Source organism: Diadema setosum, chromosome 5 (genome assembly GCF_964275005.1).
Source record: "Diadema setosum chromosome 5, eeDiaSeto1, whole genome shotgun sequence".
Lineage (NCBI taxonomy): Eukaryota > Metazoa > Echinodermata > Echinoidea > Diadematoida > Diadematidae > Diadema > Diadema setosum.
In genome coordinates this window covers 25,683,275-25,705,917 of record NC_092689.1, presented here as the reverse complement: position 1 = coordinate 25,705,917, position 22,643 = coordinate 25,683,275, and the positions used below count along the sequence as shown (strand labels likewise).

Here is a 22,643-nt window from a genome sequence, read left to right as displayed (position 1 = left end):
CACTATAGTAGATATCAATAAGGGTAATTTCAAAAGCACTCTGCGCGATTATGATATTCGTAAGTACATGTACTGGATTATCAACTATTACCTTCCATGTTGTCGTTTGATTTTTATTTAGTTTTTTTTTTTTTTTTTTCACGGCGCGTTACCTGTGATTTGTCCGTCCCCTCGTGTGTGTTTGTAATAGATTATATATACATATATACATATACACATAGGTAATATTACATCATATTGAAGAAAAAATTGAAGCATAACAATAAAAATGTCCCACTCGTGTCTTCAACAATGTCATCAAGACCACCAATATAAACCAAATAACCAATTTGAGTGTTCATGGATAAAGAGATTAAAACTGCTCATGGATTAAGGCAGGTAATGTTGGGTAATTTCAGTACACTTCTCTACATCACTATCACAATATGATTTAGATGAACATGTCTTGTCCATTAATTGTTAGTGTTCAAAACTTATCCATTATATGTAGAGGAAACAGTGTAATCTTGCAATTATTCAACCGCATCTGTAGTCTTGAAGGGTTAATTACTGGCACACTTGTATCGTACCAACTAAAAGATATCCAGTAGAGCTGGTTTCACTGTATATACAGCAAGTTCAAACTGTGCCATTGACGAAAACCATCAATTGTTATCAATTTCTCACCATTCAAGGAAATACATTGGAGTTTCCGTTTCGGCGGCCATTTTGGCGGCCATCTTGACTATCTCGAGGTGCATCATCCAGATTCAGATTCAGCACCTTCGAAATAGGGTAAAACCATCAACTGTTTTCTATTTCTCACCATTCAGAAGGAAATACATAGAAATTTCCGGTTTTGATTGGCGGCCATTTTGGCGGCCATTTTGGGGGCCATCTTGAATATCTCAATACCCTCAAGGATGCAAGGTTTGCATCATCCAGACTCGGATTCAACACCATAGAAATAGGGTAGATCCATCAATTGTTTTCAATTTCTCACCATTCAGAAGGAAATACATGGGAATTTCCGCTTTTAATTGGCGGCCATTTTGACAGCTATTTTGGCGGCCATCTTGAATATCTCAAAAACTTCATGGATGCATGGGTTGCATCATCCAGATTCGGATTCAGCACCTTCCAAATAGGGAGAATCATCAATTATTTCCAATTTCACACCATTTAGAAGGTAATACGTGGGAATTTTCGGTTTTGGTGGCCATTTTTGCGGTCATCTTGATTACAGTGTATCTCAAAATCCTCAAGGACGCAAGAGTTGCATCATCCAGATTCGGATTCAGCACCTTCGATATAGAGTAAAACCATCAATTTTATTGTTTTCAACATCTCACCATTTAGAAGGAAATACGTAGGAATTTCCGGCTTTAATTGGCGGCCATTTTGGCGGCCATCTTGAATATCTCAAAATCCTCAAGGATGCAAGAGTTGCATCATCCAGATTCGGATTCAGCACCCTCGAAATAGGGTAAATCCATTAATTTTTTTCAATATCTCACCATTTAGAAGGAAATACGTGGGAATTTCCGGTTTTGGCGGCCATTTTTCGCGGCCATCTTGAATATCTCAAAATCCTCAAGGATGCAAGAGTTGCATCATCCAGATTCGGATTCAGCACCCTCGAAATAGGGTAAATCCATCAATTTTTTTCAATATCTCACCATTTAGAAGGAAATACGTGGGAATTTCCGGTTTTGGCGGCCATTTTGGCGGCCATCTTGAATATCTTAAAATCCTCAAGGATGCAAGAGTTGCATCATCCAAATTCGGATTCAGCACCCCCGAAATAGGGTATAACCATCAAAAAACATTGGGTGGACGGTAAAACAAGGTTAGGCCCAAAAAGTGGCTTTGGCACCCAGACTATAATGGAGAACATCCGTGCAGGGGGAAGGGTGTAAGGGCTATTTTGTATGATGGCATTTCAGGGAACAGTTAATATGATTTCAGAAGTAACTAAACAATATTGTCCAAAATCCCTACAAACATGAGGAATCCTAGTGATTTAGCACAGGTAAAAGTACCTCGCATTTCCTTTTATTCCTTTGTCTTCTAAGAAAGTCTGTCAGCCACCGTAATAGAGACAATATGTTTTGTTTACGGTAGCACTTACGGTAAGTGTACATTACGGTCATGAACCGAAGGCAAGAGTCCACTAGTGTGCAGATTTTGTCTGCCACGAACAATATATTATCTTTTTTTTTTTTTGAGAACTCTCCAGGCGCTTTGCAAAAATGAGTGCTGCAGCGTTGAATTTCCTTCTCATCTTTGCTTTCCTTTTGTGCTGTTTGTGTAAGTGTGTCGGTTGAAAGGAAGTGGGTAGTTTTCTAGGAAAGACAGAATCTCACATCTGCATAAACAGTGATTAGACCTTGAAGGTCTAATAACATACACTAATTATTAACAACCGCAGTAACTGACGATATCTGATACATCTGAGGCAACAGCGTAGTAGCTTTCGAGAGTTTTAACGAACAAATAATTCGAAGGAAGTATAACTATTTATACAATTACCGTAAGGGCCTTTTTTTGTCATGGAGTCCAAATTTGAAAAGTTATGGAATAAGATACCAGGCCGGCGCCCTGTTTTATGAAGATTTATAATTGATTATATAGTTGATTTTTATCATAAGTCTGTGGGAGCCTGTGTGGTAGGGGAATTTATAATCAATTATATCTTTTGATAAAACGGGGCCCAGGTTCCTCAGAAGTGCGAAACATTAAGTGAATTGCATAAGATTGCTTGTGTTTTGCTCTCGGGGTGAAGACGTGCAGTTAGAGCAATAGTGAATCATTTCATGTGTACCTCGACCTATAAAGTAGTAAAACAGTTAACAACTTTAGTTCAAATTGGCAGGAGTAGGGACAAAAACACCAGATTTTCATGATAGCGATAAGGCATTCGTGCAAAATATGTATATGTTGTTTTCAGTCGCCATGTCGCCAAAAGTCTACGTGTGCCGAGATTTCGCTCGGATTGTCATAAGTGTGACCCAATCATATCTTCTTCACTTGAATTGTACAAGCTACGTTACTCAATCAGATCATCATCTCCCATTATTTAAAAGATTTGTTTCAATGAAGTTGTTATTTGCAAGGTACACAACCAAACTTATTCTGTGATATCTAATCATTCATCCACAATAGCGATCTAATTGATATTTCGGCATTCTGGTGAACTCATGTTGTGGCATATCAATATACACAATATATTTGTTTATGTTACTTTGCAATGTACAGTATACTGAGTATATCTAGGTTTTCTTTTGTATACGTTTTGCTGTTTAATGTAGGTCCTACATAATTACGTTCATCGATATTATTCATGGCCTCATGGAAGAACACTTATTTGTGAATAAGCTAGCTTGACAAAAGATTAGATATAAATAGATTGATCAAAAGAATAAAAGAATAAATGAATGAATGAATAAATGAATGAATAAATAAATAAATAAACAAATAAATAAATAAATAAATAAATAAATAAATAAATAAATAAATAAGTAAATAAATAAATAAATAAATAAATAAACCCTCAGTGCTGCAACTAATTTGGAGACCGTACAACATAACGTATACAAACATTGTGTCTGCCATACGTATTTAATTGCCGGTATGTCATTTTCATTCCACAAAATCAGTTCTTAACTGATAAGTGGCATTTGAAACGCAGATGTACAAAAAACAAACAAACAAACAAACAAACAAACAAACAAACAAACAAACAACTACTTCTTTCTTACGTGCATGAATTTAACGATTGAGAGTGAAGTGCTATTGCTTGTACTAACCGTTTTTTTTTCGATGCTATAAATATGAATATACCTGTATGAAAAGAAATTAAGTCAGACATTGAAAGGAAAACTGTCGAGAGGATGGTGTACATTTTGTGATTAACATAGAGCACAATGCGCAGGAGTGATGTCGTTGAATATTAGGTTTGGATGTTCAATCTCAACTAAAATACATCAAGAAAGATTGTCAGCATGGTGCATTTCTAATTAATTCTGAAGCCCATAGCTCAATCTAGGATAAACCCCAAAATTCATGAAATCATGACACACAACCAATGGCTACGATACTTTCAAAATGAATTTTCATTCCTGTACGCCGTCATAACTTGCGTACTATATACAATTCCTCGTCTCGTTACACTTCTTGTATTCATTGTTCACATGCTTTTTTTCTTTCATTTTGTTTGCAATCAACAGTAAATCATTTTGCTGTCATTCAATCAATGAAATAATTGGAAAAATGCACCATGTATTGAAATCTACTAACATTCCCGCGTCTATGCAGAAGCTGTTTGATAATCAACTCACAAATGGCAAGAGCGCATGGATGAAGCAGAGAGCTGAAACACAGTAGGCCCATGCGTTATACACGTAGTTGCATGGGTAAACTGACAAAGCACAGATTTCTTCGTTGAAGCATTTTCACACCTCATTATTTCTCAATTATGCAAAGACAGAACTTATCTGCTGAGGAGGACATGTAAAAAAATATATATATTACTCTTATCAAATACTAAGGATATGTTTTAACTGAAGAATTATTTTTTTCTTGAGAAAAACAAAACAAAAATTGAATATCTATGTTTGTGTGTGTGTGTGTGTGTGTGTGTGTTTGTGTATATGAATCAAATGGACGGCTGTTCAACTCCCACGTCACTTACCGTTGCCAATTTGTCATACCCTCTAATTTTCAAAGTTTATAACTTTGTATGTGTGTATGTGTGTGTGTGTGCGGATTTCCCCCAAATTTTCACTGATCAACTTCTGTAATTTTTCTGATGTATTCAAAGCAAAATGAAACATGTTGTATGAGGAGGAATTTCCCTTTAAAGTGATATGTATATCAAAAGAATCATATAGGCCTACTTCATCTAAACGTATGTGGGAGCAGTGTTGCCAGATGGTGATTTCGGTAACCAAAAAGGGTAAAATTTGGTGATTTTTGAAGTTGTTTGGTGACAAATTTTTAGCCTGGTAACCAAATCAAAATTTGGTGATTTTTGGTAATTTTTTGGTGATTTTTTAGACCAATGGAAAATAATCACACCAAAGAAAACGAAAATGCATTTTGCCCAAAGTTTTCCCCTTATTTCCCGTAGAAACAGAACATGTGCCCCTTTTTTGTCACTCAGCACCACTGACCACACACAGATATTCATCCATGCACATCGTGCACATTTTGCATTTAGTGTGTTTGACTACGGCGCGCGCGCCGTAAATTGCACCGAGACTAGCGCAGAGCAGAGTGTTTGATGAAGGTTTATTGACATCATTTTGTCTTTTAAATTGAAGCCTGACCCAGCGTTTCTGAATTTGGTGATTTTTTATGGCTTTTGGTGATTTTTCACATGCCTTTTGGTGATTTTGCTTTGTTGGGACCTGGCAACGCTGTGTGGGAGGGTATTGCCACATAATATATTGATAAGTCGTCCGTCGAGCATAGTTTATGAAACTGACTCCCAATCGGACGCCCTGAGTTCGAATCCCGCCCAGTGCTTACGTCCTTGGACAAGATGTTTTTACCCACCATGTCCCTCCCTCGACCCAGGCGTGTAAATGGGTACCTGGCAACACTAGGGTAATGATAATGGTAGTGCCCCCTGGTAGAACAGTAGCAACACTGAAGAGGCTACCCTGGATAAAGGAGACTTTATGATGATAATGATGATCATTATCATGATTATTATTATCATGAAAATAGTTCTTTTCTAGATTAAACCGTCCTCGCATTAACAATAGCACAATGGAGGACAGCTGCAGAAAGGGGTCAGCCGATAATTACCTCGATACGATTTCAAGTTGCTGTCAAACATCTTTGACAGATATGGGGATGTGAACGTAAGTATGCATGATATGCCTACCACAACAACATAACATAATCTACGCTTAGCTACGAGTAACCACGTCTGCAACATCTTAACAACACACAACACCCTATGTCTGGAAGTACACGTTTTTCCTCTACAATATGCATTATATAGGTGATTTCTAGTTCGGTGCTATACAGTGCTGGCGCTGGTGTTATTCCTAAATACTGTAACTGATCAAGCTCAAATACCGACGCAAGCGGTCCTGATCATTACAGATTTATGCGGCCATGTCCAGAGTGCGCGTGTACTTTCCAAAGGTGAGGATTGCATTAGCATACGATAGGCTATGCACGTACTTGATATGATAGGGGACGACGTGCATCAAATTTGAGAATCCATAATAGAGGTCTACTGAAATAAAAAGATACACACACTCAAAAAAGTCACCAAAAAGAATTGGGGAGCTCGGTTTGTTTGTTTGTTTGTTTGTTCATTTTCCATCTGACAAGATGGCTGGATAGCCCATATTCAGCTACGTTAAGCTGGTCTTCCATGGGGTCCAGTTGGATGTGAGGTGGGACCACTTCACTGGGTTAAACACCCTGCTCTTTGCGATGAATGAATGAAGCGGGATCTTTTACGTGCATGAGTTGTTGCTCTCTCATACACGGGACCTCCATTTTATGTCCTATCCGAGGGACAGAGTGTTTTGCCTCTTGCTAGAGGGGACGGTATGTTTACACACAACATTGCTCAGTCCAGACTCGGGTTCGAACCCGGGCCGCGTGATCGTGAGGCAGACGCGCTACCGACTGAGCCAACTCACCGGAACCACCGGTTCTAAGTAAGACATCATTAAAAGCACCGGGCCCCAACACCAGCTCCGATATGGAACTACTTACGTCATAAGAGAACTTATTGAGCTGCGCTATAACTCCAACTCATTTTCTAGATCGGGATTACCACCGGCGCTTGGGTAAGGATAGCATTTAACGCCAGCACTAGCACCGAACATAAAATTACCCATCAGTGTCTACCTACTTATCTTGTCATAGCAGTCGCGTCTCTAGCCTTTGGTTATAAATGCATCGTAGCTTAAGTTTGGCTTATGCCCCAGTCACATAGACATCCCGGATCACCCCGGACCACCCCGGATCTGATCCGGGGAGAGATCCGTGTTGACGCCGGGAGGCCAACACGGCAACTTTTGGAGGTCAAAAACATACGGCGTCATCCGGGGACTGCCGTGTTGGCAGAGCAATCCGGGGTGGTCCGTGTGGCTGCCGTGTAGCTGCCGTGTAGCTGCCGTGTTGATCCGTGTAGATGCCGTGTTTGTCCGTGTAGACGCCGCGCTCTTCCGGCCTTATCCGTGTAGCTGCCGTGTTCATACCGTGTGCACAGTCATACCAAAATCCCGGATCTCCCCGGACGTCCCCGGATCACCGTGTAGATCCTTGAGCATCCGTGTTTATGTGTGACTGGGGCATAAGGCTGGCGGCAACCCCTTACCTCTCCGTATACTAAGTAGTCTCCAATATGACGCTCTGCGTGGAATCTGAACCTTAGCCACAATGCGTTACCAAAGCCTACCACTACTTTACGACACCACTACCACTACCATTACTGCGTCTACCAGCCTGACTTTGCTGACACCTCATGGCTCTGCATATTCAATGACCTATGCAAAACCAACTTCTACAACAAGAAAAATCATGTAAACCGCCTACCTCTATATACTGCTACTAACACCTCCAACGATCGAACTGAAGTGATACATTAGGCCTATAGTATGTCCACGTTTGGTGTTATATTAACCATATCAATACAGTACTGGACTGCAGTATACTGTAACCACGGAGGTAGTCCTTAATTCCTAGTATACCAATATTTATTCTTCAGTTATCAAGTTGTAACTTGAATATCTCTTTGAATGTTTGTGGGAATATAGATATTTGTGTTATATACTACATGGTGTGTTGCATGTAGTGCATGCATAGTGCATGTAGATGCACAGTATATACTATACATTGTATCATATAGTGTATAGGTACACCTGTGCAGTACCAAAGGCACAAGAGTGCAGCTACAAGCCCATCCCAGAACAAAGGTGTTGCACTATACACCTGACCATGTATTGTCCTTGGGGTAGAGAACAAAAGATTAGTCACCAATCTGTGTTGTAAGGTGGCAAAAGATGGTGGTATAGGGAGGACCAAACTACCGTAAATGAACATAAATGTCTTCACACTCATGTATCAGAAATAGTTCCTAAGTTGGAATAACTATCTGGTGTGAGAAATCTACATCGGATCAATTTCAATGTTCATGTTTGGTGTAAAAGTGTATCATATCAATTGGAACATGTACATAAGAGTTGTTGTATAATGGTGAGATGAGGGGAAGGATATCGAGTGATGATGAGGGTGCGTCGGTCAAGCGTGCCCCTCATACGACAAAGAACTTGACCATGTGCTCCATTGCTGTGCTGACCCTTGAGTGAGGTGGACAGTCAATCGGGTGTGGCTGCAAGAAAGCCGAAAGTAGACTTTGGTTTCTCCATTCGAGGTATGTTGAGCTATTGGTTGTAAGGTATCTTAGACATATCTTTTATAAGTGTTATACACAATTACGACCTATCCACACTCCCCTCGTGCCTTCTTTAAGATATATTGATCATCTTTAAGCACTCTTCCATTTAATCCTCGAAAAACTTCATTTTATCCTCTCTGGTTTGCGTTCTTGCAGTTTGTCAAGATGTCGACCACCATCATACTTGGCGTGGCTTGCGGCGTCGGAGCCGCTCTATTTCTCGCCACTCTCTACGCCGTGTACGCCTACACACGGGCGTGTGCCCGATGCAGGGAAAAGAAGTTACGAGATCAGCCAGAAGCCGTGGGCACCATAAATATCGCAGAACCACCAAAGGTAAGTTAATGCAAATCCAGGGGGAAAATAAAACACACACTCAGAATTTGACACCTTGCGGCCAAACAATTGAGGAAGAAGATCCAGCAATCTTGTCACTTGCTTTGGGTCAAATTGTTCTAACGCACTTTCCCCTTTCCCCTTTCCCCATGTTACACGTCACCTGCATTCCTCCCTGCAAACAAAAGAAACACACGTGAAATATCGGTCATAATGTGACGGTAGATAACTACTTGGTGCGTAAGTAGTTTACAAGAGATTGTCGGTCAATATGTGTTTTTTCATGCGTTTTATCATTGATAATTCAATTCTGTGCGTGATCATACGAGCTATGTGATACGAAATGTATATAAGAACACACACACACACACACACACACACACACACACACATATATATATATATATATATATATATATATATATATATATTGTTTTTGTCAATCTTTTATTTTTCTTTCTTTTTCATATAAGCAATATACAAATTAATTCATGTCAAAATAACACAAATTTCATTATAACATAAATTCTTCATTGTCAGGCAACTTTTTGATATTTTCCGGGTCATGGCTGTTTTCATGCAAATTTCAATGAATCAGTACTCAATAGTCATGGTAGTTACACAAATTAAGTTACATCACTTTGGCAATAAAAAGTCTGGCATTAAAGTCTGACATGTTACTATGGCCGGCTTATACGGGAACCTTTCTCGAAAATGTTTTACTTATTCTGACATGACATTCATAACTACATGAAACATATGTTCATTGGTCTGATTTGTTTCCATTCAGGTGCTAAATGTGAGAAGCGGGAAAATCATACGTTTTTCTGTTTTAAGAAATCCCTGGATCTTGTGCTTTTTTTAAATGTTCGAAAACAACATTCATTCCGTCTCAAAGCAAAGTGACACTAGAATGTATAATGTACAGAGGGCCCTGGTCTGGCTGAAAATGATAACACAGACGGTTTGTGTCATGTCATTCTTGTGCTGCCACAAACCAGTATTCTACGAAAAGAAAACTTATACAATGAGGGCTCTTCGTATTTCGTCCTGTATGCATCTATCCAGAATTTCTTCATCCCTAAGGAGCGGATCGCAGTGCAGCCAATTGCAAACCGAATCCAGTCTCCACCGCAGAGAATTGAATCTCCTATCCGATCCGACCCAGATCTCAACAGTTTGAGCACCAGCGACTCGAGCCACAATGGATCATTCTGCGGCTCGTTTGAATCCGAGATTGGAACAGTGAAACCGGAACTGTATCCGAGGAAAGACGATTGTCTTGTCCTCACGTCATCTGAGCAGTACGGCAGTGGAGCAAACGGTCATTCTCATACAAAACAGGGAAAGAGGATTGGGCGATTGCACGTCAAACTGAAATACGATTTCAACAAGTCTGACTTTGTCGTGAAATTGATCGAAGGTGAGTTTCTTTCTCTATCTTGCCCCCATCTCTCTCTGTCTCTCTTTGTCGCGATGAATGAAGTTGACCAGAATGACGATTACAGCCATCCACACGACATATTTCTCATGTATACTCTAAAATGAAATGATAAATCAACATTGTAAATGTTGTCACTCCTCTAACCTGTTTGTAAAAAAAAGAGATGTTGTATTTAACACTCAAAATGTTGAATTTACCATTTCTGAAATGTAGTTCAACATTTTGACTGTTAAATTTAACATTTAACGAAAGGTTGGAGGAGTGGCAACATTTAAAATATTAATTTACCATTTCATTTTTAAGAGTGTCAAGATATAAATGTCATGCCTTTTTTTTATCATTGTTCACAATGTGTCGTATCTTTAGATCTCAACCATGGTTTGCAGAAATATTTAACATATTAACACTCACACGTACGACATTATGCCTTTGTCATCATGGGAAACATGTTATCTCATAGTCCAACATCTGTGAATGGCGACAGATTTGGTCGGCTGTAGATTTACGAAATCATTAAGGATGGTTAGGATCGAATATGTCTCCATCATCGCCATCATAAGAAATGTAGTCACCGTATCTCTTCAGTGGATTTGAATCGGTCACTCTCGCCCTAAATTGAATATTATATTTGCTGTAGGGTTGGCTTTGTGTTACATCAAAAACACTCTCACTTAAAGAGATTAAAGTGGAAGTGAAAGCTGAGAGATTCGGCGAAGTAGAGGAGCGAGAAGAGAAAACCTAAAGGAAGAGCGAGAGAAGAATGCAGACCAGTTGGCATGGCAGTCATAATGCAACTTGCTATGACAGATTCGGCTGGATTTGAACATTTGAGACAGATCAGGCGCCCATGCATCTTCCACTATAAACATGCTCGTGCATACTTTGAAACAATTTCCCCCATACCAAACCCCTGCCATGAATGCACGGATGCATTTCCCCTCGATTAAATAGCAGAGTATACATCCGATAGCAGTATCATGGTTACAAAGTAATTGTGAGCAAAATTGTCTGATTGTCGTAATTCAATTTGAGTCGACCATATGATTAAATTAGGCATTAAATTTAGCCACAATATTTTCGTTAAAAGAGAGACAGGCCACGAAAATCAGAACAAAACGTCTAGTTTGAAAGAAAGCATAGTTAGTATTTTCAAATCAAGGCTATGAAATACATGAGAAAACACTCACAATAATTTGTTTTCCAGTATATTTTTGTTTTACTCATCCATTTTACATAATGCAATTATACGAAAGTATTCTTTTCTGTTTCAATTTGAATGTGCACACCACAGAAGAGAAATGCGGCATTTCCTGTCCATCATTTCATAGAAATCCTCTGAGTAATTCAAGGAAATGAATATGCAGTACATCAAGGCGAAACATTGAACGGAATATATCATAAAAGCAACAACACTACGAACACGAAGACTTCTCCCTCGCCTTCCCCTCTCTCTACATCTTCCCTCCCCTCTCTTACGAACCTGTATCCTATTTCTATCCCCCATCCTCAGTGCGCACACACGCACGCACATACACACACACACACACACACACACACACACACACACACACATATATATATATATATATATATATATAATATGTATAGATATAAATAAGTAGATATAGATAGATAATATACATAACGTGAAGGCGGTGAACCTGGCTTGGCCACATACGTTATAGGTGATGTATTGTATACGAGTAGTCGTGACGTTGTTATGTTCACATCTCAAGCCCTGACGAAGACCCGTAAAAAGATCGAAAGCTCGGCAAATTAAAGGGGAAATCGAGCCTAAATATAAGTTAGTCTGATAAGAAAGAGTAAAATATTCAAATTTTATATGTTAAAATTTCAAACTTGTATGTGAAAAAAAATATATTGCTTGTAATTAGTGCGTAAAAATTCTCTAATAAAAAGAACTGGTTCATTCTCGATAAGAAGTGGACTCGAGAGCAATTTCACTAATAAAACAAAGGACGAGCAGAAACAAGTGAAAATATCAAAGGGCAATGAAAATAAAAAGAAAACATCACACAATTCCCGCAGTGGATGAGAGTTGTGAGCAGAAAACACCCAGAGATTTATAAGACGTATTATGTAAAGTAAGACGGGGAGTGTCGGATGATTGGAAAAAGAAACTATACATTTCGTATTCCCCTTACACAAGTCCACCTCTGGAGCCAAATTTAGATGGTCTGTATAAAAGAAGAAGCAATAAAAAACACCGTGTACCATGCACACCTGCCGAGTAATAAAGGACTATTGATCAGTGAAAGAATTTTAGATGTACATTATGTGGCAGTATAAGTTTGTAAGAAAGGCTACCATCATCTGAAAACATGATATTTTGTGAATAAAGTATTTGTATCAATCATAAGTGTCATGTCTGATGTAACGTTACGTATAAAAGTAGCATTTAATCCTTCAATTTGAATTATAACTTCATTATGTGCTCGCAAAATTATCAACAACAAGCAAAAAACACAAGCAAGGAAAAAAAAACATAACTTAATTCAACTATTGTTATAGCTGACCTGAAATAAACCTGCTTCATTGCCAGGTATACTATGTGAACGGACTTGCTGTAATGGAAAACGGTCTTTATCAGGAATAGACGGTTCTCTTGAACTTCCTCCTTACGAGTCCCAGCGGAAGAAAAAAAAATAATGCGATTCCTTTTCACGCTGGTGAAATTTGAATTTCATTTCGTCAAAGTGCATTATTTTATAGGATTATCCGATTCGCTACCCATGGCATTCAGACAATGTCTCCGGTGGGAAAACATTTCGAACTGCATTTTATTTCCCTCGGGAAAAGAAAAATCGGCAATATCCGTATAATCTCTCAATTTATACTGCTACAACAATTCTACGCCCGCACATCTAGAGACACAAACACTTCACCGCGTCGTAAACGGCAAGTTTATGCACCCTGAACATTCCCTTCATCATATCAGACCATCACAAAAGCACAAAAGTATTTAAACTTCTCCCTTTTTTCAGTTGCAGTTAAAAGAAGTTCCAGTTTAAGTAATTTGTTTAATTTCAAGAAAATCTCGCAGGAGACCTATACCTTTGCAATTCGCTGTGCATGTTGAAAACATAATGCACACGTGAATATAAGGAAGCGTACCCGCAACGAGACAATAGAACAAAGGTGTACCGTAGCGTCTGCTATGTTTGGAAAAGTTTGTGTGATTCGATAATTAGGTCCATTTTGCAGACCTATACCTCTATCTCTGACGAAAGCTATACATATATATCCTGCTGTATGAAATGTTGTTCGATTTTGTTTGCCAACCTCAAGAAGAAACAAAATGCATGAGTATATAATTATGCCCTTTAATACTTAGCATCCTTCTGCCGTCCTGTATGTCACCTCCTCTAGCCTACAAATATTACAAATGTAAATGTGGAAACAAAATAATTAGATTTCCTCTTTAAAAACAAATCTAACATTGTCTAAGAAATGATTTGATGCATTACTGTCTGTGTCGTTTATGTCGTCCATCGACTAAATAAGTAGCATTGTAAAGTTGCGGTTATGATTATGGCCGATTAAAGAGATATAGAGTGATAAGGCAATACTTAATAGATGCTAAATAATCATGATGTCTAAATACACAACGATATTTCGCGAAATACTGTTCCGCACAAAGCTTCACCCTATATGTAAAGCACCGAGTGATTTACTGAGTACAAGTTTCCATATACTTCTTTTTTAGCACAACATTTGCCCGCCATGGATATTGGCGGATCAAGCGACCCCTACGTCAAGATATCACTGGAACCAGACGAGGACCGGAAGATTAAACAGTCAACTGTTCAGGTGACGTAACACATAAACGCATGAGACAATTTTGCCTCGAGAATAGACAAATCTTACTTCAACGAAAAACAAAAACAAAAACAAAACAAAAACGGAAAGTGTGATATCTGTCACTGCAGTAATATCTTTCTGCTGAATGGTTCTAGGGCTCTGTGACAAGCAAAAGATACACAGAGGATGAGAAAGCGCTCTCTCGAATAAAGTGTTGTGAATTGTTTCCTTTTCTTGTTCGTGAAATGTCCGATGTCAATGTTACAATACAGTCTTGTGCGTGATAGGAAGTTTCACGTATTAACTTTACTTATTCCTAACGACGACTAAAAGCAACTTAAACTACCTTTATAAAATGTCTACCGTTATTAAATTGTCTCCTGTTCTTCATTTTCATTTCATCTCATCTCCGTAGATGAAAGATCTTGGTCAGTCTATTCTGTATCATCGTTAGAATTGAAATACATGTATTTCAACATCCAGGCATGGAGTCTAGTGAAAGTTACCGACTTCTTGATTGTACTTGGAGCATTTTGCACATTTCTTTCATATCACTCTTTCCTGAAGTTACTTGGAAAATCTTTACAGGTTTGCAAAGTTATAGTTCTCAGTCGTGGGGAAAAAGGTGTTTCTTTTGGATTTCTTTGTGAATAGCGGTCTGCGTATTAAAAGAATGAGATAGCGATAATGTTTATCGACGCATATACCTCAGTCCTATAGCTGACTTAATCTGTGTGTGCACTTCTTTCGTTCGTCACAGAGGAGAACATTGAATCCTGTGTTCAATGAAATTTTCAAATTTCCTACCACCTACGAGGAGCTGCAAGAGAAGATCGTCCGCTTTTCCGTTTTCGATTTCGACAAGTTTTCGCGCCACGATGCGATCGGCGAAGTCGTAATCAGAATCTGCGATGTAGACGTGTCACGTGAACTTGACGTATGGAGCGAACTACGGTCTCCCCAGTCGGTATGTTCTTCACTGTTGTATTCAATGAATCAAAAGAGGTACATATTATTTAAACAGGAAAGCTGGTTCGTAACGCCTAAACACGTTCAAATGGGCAGGGTTTGACACTCAACAGTATTGAGGTCCGAAGTGGTAGCATTATCATACATTTTAACCCATTTCCTGTTTGTAAAGAGCTGTCATTCTATTCGTACAGGATATTATTTGTGGGGGCCCATAACATGTGTGAGAACCATATCCAAGTTTCCCCATCACAAGACGTAAAGAGAAGGAAGGAATCCATTGCAACACAATAGATCGGAAACGGCAAGGGTTTATATTCTGAAAAAAAAAAACCATTCCGCAAAAGCTCAGTCAATAATTGTCAAAGCTTTCAAATTTCATGGCACCACACCTCTGTTAAAGGTTAAAAAGGCTGGTGACCATATGGTACAAAAACAAAACAAAACAAAACACTGAATCACAGTAGACAGCTCCGTGACCTTAAAAAAAAGTCTGTAGAAGTTATTTGAAAACAAGAATGACAATCGATGAAGAAAAGAAAGTATGGAGTCCCAAACACAGCGGGATGCATCATACACGTCTCCTGGAAATTATGTTTTGATTAGATTTGATGATTATGGACTCAAGAGTAACGGGAAGAAATCGTGAGTAGAAGGTGAAGCATCACAGACTGTCATAAACCACATGGAGAGAGTGATACGCACAAACAGGCAAATCAGACACCTGAGAATTAGTTTATTGATGTCTGAAATGTGTGTTTGCGAGGGAAGAAGTGATTGATCACCGAATATTTTTTAATTAGTGTACAGAAATATCACAAACACACAAACACACACATCAGTGGCGGATCCAGAGGGGGGCGCAAACGGCGCACGCCCCCCCCCCCCTCCCGCTTTATTTTTCGTTAAAAAAAAAGAAAAAGAAAGAAATGAACTGAAACCTGGAAGTGGCACCAGAAATATTAGTTGCGCCCCCCCCCCCCCTTTACAGAATTCCTGGATCCGCCCCTGCACACGCACACACATAATGTTACATGGGATTTCAAGTAGTATCACATTTTCTAAGCAAATATCCAAATTGGGAAACTGAAGGCTACAGAGCTGCCCACAACCACCCACAAGCACATGCAAGGAGTTTTTATGTACTAGTATACAATTAAATGCTGTGAAAGAGCATTTTATTTTATGTGTCGATGCATGGAAATCTAAGGAGGTTAGTCTGTATATGTCACTCGTTCCCACTCGCTGGGAGGAGGTAAAATGATTAAATCTGATAACTTAAAAAAATTGGAATCCGTTTCATTATACTTTATTTCCTTTTCTTGTAAACGAGATCTTTTATGATTATCCTATCTGTCCTCCATGTGAAATCCCATCGTCATTTGGATATCACTTTGTTAGTTAGTTTGGGAGTTGGCTGGGATTTCTCGATCCTGAGTCACTTTGCACATTGACATAATGACATCCTTTGGAGCGCTGCATGTATCATGCGGTCTCACTGCTGAATCAGGTTATATGGCTCCGTTTCATAAAAAGATATGATGGTAACTCTTGCTGCAATGGCAAGTGTCAGGCATGGTAATTGCTATCATAATATCTTTTATGAAATGAGACCTATAGAACAATATTCCGTAATCCTTAATCAGGGTCTCATCTCATAAAAGATGTTATGATAACAAATATTGCTAGATTGACAACTTCTTGCAGCAACAGCCAATCAGGAAGAGGGATTTTTGTCATTACCATGACACTTGCCACTACAGCAGGAGTTGTTACCTTAACAACTTGTTATGAAATGGAGCCCGGGAATTGCATTTTCTGTATGTGACATCATAATCAACCTCTCAACTCGTTGACATAGCTCCTCGTTCCTATCACCCCATTGAAACTGGCTGAGTTCAAGAATAATATATCACCTTCAGTAGTTTATGTTCACCCACTGTACCGCTGAATGTTACCCCCCCCCCCCCCCTGGATGAAGTTCTCTTTCGCTCGATCGTAAATACTTACTAATAACCATGAACACTATGAGCAAATGGCACGAAAAAAAATGCGCAAAGCATCAGAACATCATACACTGTATACATGAATGGTGACTTGCTTTCATTTCCCTTTAATCCGTTGGTTGATTACAGAGAAAAGAGGAACTAGGTGATCTGCTGTTCTCCATCAGTTACCTGCCGACTGCAGAGAGACTGACTCTTGTAGTTCTACGAGCTCGGAACCTTAAGACCATGGATATCAATGGTAGTTCAGGTAAATATACAACAACAGCAATAACCAGCTTAAAAATAAGACTAAGAGTATTTCAGACTTTAACATTGAGTGTGTCATTATACTGCAAAAATTAACGGAATAAAAACAATATATACATATATGTTTGCGGTTATTTCATTGTGAACGTAATTCCTACATTTTCAAACAAAATTCGAATGAAGCATAAAAAAAAAATGTGTGTGTTTAATAGGTAGTTTACAATAAAATTACCAATAAACAGGAGAATTGTGATGTACCCATACACTTATGTCGAGACGGATGAGAAATTCGCGTCCACTCTCGCCTTAAAATTGCAAATTTATCAATCACACGGCATCACGGAGTACAACAAGGCCTAAAGTACAGCAATGTTTGGCATCATTCTTTCAAAATCAACTTTGGCTGCTTTGACTCGTAAACGTGATTATTAGCTTTCGTTAATACTATAAAATATTAGAAGTTGTATGCTTCTTAGACCAGCTTTAAGACATACTGTCATTTATCATTTCTACCACCAGATCCTTTCCTGAAGGTGTCTCTCCTCCAAGGGGGAAGGAGAGTAAAGAAGAAAAAGACCACTGTCAGGAAGTGTAATTGCAACCCGACTTGGAATGAAGCTATCATTTTCAACGTGCCGGCCGCTGCTCTCAGTGCTTGCAGCTTGGAGGTACAAAACGTTCATCAAAATGCTTTTCTTTTCTGTTCTGAATATTCGTGCAGAATGCATTGTGCGTGTGTGTCCATTTGATGAGAACTTAATTCGTGTGCTTTTTCTCATTATTCAAATGACTTCTAGTTGGAACAAAACATTGCTTGCCTAGCAACAGATTTGGAAACGTCTTGCAAGTATAATTATGTCGAAATGAATTATAGAAGTAGACGAATACAGGCGTTTATGGTGAAAATATTTTGCCTTATTAAGTTATGTTATGTATTTTATAACATCAGTGGTTATCACACAATGCATGTGAAAAGTAAGCTCTTTAGAATAACTGCGAAATATCATTTTGTCTACGAGATGCTTTACAAATCATTATTTTCCACGGGAGTTGATTGGTACATGTTTGGTCTTTTGTTGGCGCAATAAGCCTCTACAATCTCGTGTCGTCAGGCGCCATAAATTCACGTTAGATGTATTGATAACTGTCACTGGCGACATTTATACGTTTTAACTATACAGGTACATGATATCATGTTTGCCCCCCCCCCCCCCCCCCCCCACACACACACACACCCAACCAACAACAACAACGACGACGTTTTCTTTGCTGATAAGTCTTCTTGTCATTTCCTATGCTCCGTTGCGATGCAGCTTGTAGTGATGGACTACGACCTGCTAGGTCAGTGTGAGAAGATCGGTGAGACCGAGGTGGGACCTCACTGCGGTGGCATCGGCCAGGACCAGTGGACTGAGATGGTGCAGAACCCAAGGAAACCAGTCTCCGTTTGGCATACGTTGAAACCGTAAAATTCCACATCACTTTACAGACTTGATCGTTGAAGTGAGAAATATTATAATGCTATATTGAGCTACTAACCTGTATAAGCTGTTATTTCCGCGAATTTCCCGAATCACAGTTGGATCGCGAATTTAACAACACGCGAAAATGTCGCCATGCGCTAGGTTAATACTGCATTTATGATAGCGTAAGATGTTAATTCGCGAAAACAACATCTCGCGAAAATGTCTGTGACCTCCTCATTCGCGAAAATATCCGTACGCAAAAATAACAGCTTATACAGACCTCAAAATATGGACAACACCGGTAGAAAGCAAAAAAAAAAAAAAAAAGAATAAATAAATAAACAAATTTTGTTGCAGATTTGATAACCTGAAAGATAAGCAATGGACATTAATTTTGAATTTTTGCAGCGGATAAATCCTGCTTGACCGTCTCCAGGTAACGCGACCGACTTTTGTTAACTCGGTTTGACTTTCGCTGTCTTGCGATATGATCAAGAATCTCATGTCCCTAACATAATTTATACAAATCAATCAAAACATCACGGAATATACTCAGCTGATATAATGATATGTCACATGTAGCGTGATAGGTCTGGAATTTCAGTCAGGTGGCAAATCCAACTGTCTTCATGTATTCAGATTATAATGTCGTCTCCACGTATCATGAAAGCTAGTCATGATGTCAAGGGAGAATACTCAGCCAAGATAGATTATTGCACATGATATGTCACGTGACAGATTTTGAGGTGGTGCCAGTCACGTGACAAACTTGGCACTAAAAAAAAAAGAAGAAAAAAGATGAAATGTGAGGTTCGCAAGAAAAATTGTTCTGAAGTAGGAAATACAAAGAAGAGATAATTTTCTCGCCACTGTAGTTATACTAGAAAAGACAACTAAAGAGAGAAAGTTTCAGCTAGAAGGTTGCTTTACTGTCATATAATACCTATATCATATTGCAGCTCATCGTAAAATTCCTTTGTTGCTGTTTAACATTAGTTATATCCTGTTAAAGCTAAGGTGGGTGCATGATAGGGGAGATTCCGTCAGTGCCAATTAATCGACTGACATTATTAAGAGAGTGCACTATGATTTCTAAGCTAAGTTGTCTGAGGGTACATCTTCTCCAAACAAGAACACTCCACCTTGTTTGACAATTTTTGTAGCTCTCTGGGGCACAAATTTCACCATCACGATGAAGTTTGTTTTTGTCCATAGTTGACTTCAGGATTAAGTATGCCACATTGTAGACCCAAGTGCCTCTAGGTTGGGAATATCAAATCTAGATATTGCAGGAATTTCCTGGGATTTTCTTCTGAATAAATGCAACATTTTTCTGGAATTTCCTGGATTTTCTTCTGAATAATTATAGCATTTTCCAGCTAAACAAAGAAAGACAGACAACTCTTTGATGTTATACTGCAATCACGAATTTAAAGAAGTGTAATGTTTGCAACTGATTCAAATCTGTATTCAGTCGGCTTCTTTAAAACACTGTAAGAATGCCTTGAAAATGAAGACTTCTTCCTTATTAAGTCAATAATCATACCGTCCTCCCATCACACCCGGTATATAAGGGACATTGTTGTGCGGGTCAGTATGACATCATGTAAAAGACTACAAACCAACTTTTGCTGGATCATCTATGACATCAAAAGGACATGACTTACAGTGACCGATGCATGGTGGTAAAATTTACTATAGTCAGCATAACAATAGTGTTAACTTAAGTATAGACGATTATACGATCTTTTGATCAGATGTGATATATTCAGGTGCTTTGTAATGTTACTATCTTGAATTTAGACCTATTCATATATCTGTGATATAGGCGTAACTTACAAGTTATATATTATGTTATATACACTCTACTACATACTTTTGTATGGAAAAGTCAATTCAGTATGTCGACGTCTTCTGTATGTCTCTCCCTTGACAATTTATCTTGTAAATACTACCTCGAATCATATTATACTTGCTGTCAAAAAAAAAGTTTGTGAAGTTGACCAGAGAAGCTATTTATTCTTGATATTGTAAAGACTTTTCTGAATAAAGTGCATCAAGGAAGATTTTTTTTGGGTCACGTTTTTAGCCGTGCTATATTGATAACAAAATTAATGTATGATGTTGAACAGTATTTATCAAATTGAATTTGTTGTATCTGCATACACTATGTTTTCTGACGATTGTGTGGCGAAGTGCTAATGGCAGTGTGTACAAATTCATAATTCTGATTTCAAGATATCGTATATAGTGCACTATCGGTCTTGCACAGAAAGGGGACTAAGCTAATGCATAGAGTGGAAAATGTTTGTCATTCCGACCGTTCAATTCGTACACAACTGTACCTGGAGATTCCTTTGTCTTTATGACTATTGCATTAATCCAACGGCTCTTTATTTTGCAGGTTCGTTTTCCGAAAGTGTACTATAGGGTTCGATATATATGCTAGGAGTTCGTTTCATCTATAGGTATGAAACTCAAAAGGGCTTAACATTGTCCGAAGATTTAACGAGGTTAGTTGTTCCCAAACTTAAATGAGATTCATCAAAGCAGATATTTTTATTCAGCAATGTTACGTAATTAACTTTTGATTTTTCTTTTTGTCCTCTGTTTCCTCCTTTGCGAAAAACTCCCTCTTGTCTGTCGGTAGGGTATATGGATAATCTAGAGTCCCAACCACTCCATTAAAATCAATTTTGCTAGGAACTATGAGAATCAACGTCCTTCCAGCACAGGGAACCCATCCGCGCAACTGCTTGAGGCAAACAATAAAATGTCGTGCACTAAAATGCACACATAAATCCTCTTCCTTGAGACTTTACTTTACGAAAAAAAAAAGTCATATCATATGTTTTTTACTCATTCACGGTATTTTTCTTTTACAAAAAGTACCCCCCAAAATCTGTTTCATTTTGGAACTCTTTTGTATCTTGTAAAACCTCTTCATCTACCAGCTAGTAATTGAATCTAACTACATCATTCCCAATACAATTTGGAAACTGTACCATACAGTATCAGAAACTATAAATTGTATTATGGCAGCAATAAGTTGTATCGAGCAAATCGGTTAAAAGGATCGGTATATTGGCCACAACCTATGTCGTCACACATGATGTTAGTTACGCCTAAGACAATATACTCGCAGAAACTGCAGCATTATGCAGATGCGATCATCTTATACTCTCATAATTCTGATCTCCCCCCTCCCCCTCGTTAGTATGAACTGTTTTTTCTTGCAGGTAGTTGAGTATAATACTGCCACATAAAACACACGCATCGACCAAGGAGGTATCCTCTTCTATCAACCAAGGCTTTTCCTCCTTATAGTATTTAGCATACTTGCTGATGAGTTCTCATAAGTTTTCACCTTGTCATTGCACCCCAAGTCTTCTTCCTATATGGTACATACTCTGAGATTATACTGTAAACAGTTCTCGTTATGACCAATAATGACGTATAAGTGTCGATCACAGTGAATAGAGCGGGTTGTGAAGGCTCCATTACCGAAGCATTGAACACGTTTACCCGGATTGGTGAGTGTCTGTCACAACTTATTACTCAATCTTTGAATACAACATAGAATGCTGGAGCTTACTTCCATTTTCTGAACTCCGTCTTTCCAGTTTACTTTCATCCAACTCTCCTTTTTTTCATACTTCACTTTGCATTTGCTAAACAATTTGCATTTTCCCGTCACTAGTTATTAAACAGTATATAGCTACGTGGCGTATTATGTGAGCCTATACATCTATAAGGCATTTTCCTCATGTTTCTTAACTTTTAACACAATGGCAGTTGGTTTGCACCACCTCTCATAGTCACTGGGTGACATTATCTTTCTTATTTCTCCTTCTTCTCCTTCTTTATCCCTTTTACACCAATTTTCCTCTTTGCTGGGACAGTGCCCTGTTAAAGTACACTAAAAAATTTGCTTCTCAACA

The 22,643-nt window shown here is 38.6% G+C and overlaps 1 protein-coding gene across 1 annotated transcript in view; it reads left to right on the top strand.

The window, feature by feature from the left end:
- Nucleotides 1-18,769, top strand: part of LOC140229223 (synaptotagmin-5-like) — a 41,988-nt gene extending 23,219 nt beyond the window's left edge. Inside the window, exons 2-8 of the mRNA XM_072309497.1 lie at nt 8,567-8,746; nt 9,815-10,169; nt 13,918-14,021; nt 14,773-14,979; nt 17,117-17,237; nt 17,756-17,904; nt 18,550-18,769. Of these exons, the coding sequence (XP_072165598.1) occupies nt 8,576-8,746; nt 9,815-10,169; nt 13,918-14,021; nt 14,773-14,979; nt 17,117-17,237; nt 17,756-17,904; nt 18,550-18,705 (1,263 nt within the window). The 5' untranslated portion in view covers nt 8,567-8,575 and the 3' untranslated portion in view covers nt 18,706-18,769. The remainder of the gene's footprint in view (nt 1-8,566; nt 8,747-9,814; nt 10,170-13,917; nt 14,022-14,772; nt 14,980-17,116; nt 17,238-17,755; nt 17,905-18,549) is intronic.
- Nucleotides 18,770-22,643: the final 3,874 nt, after the last annotated feature.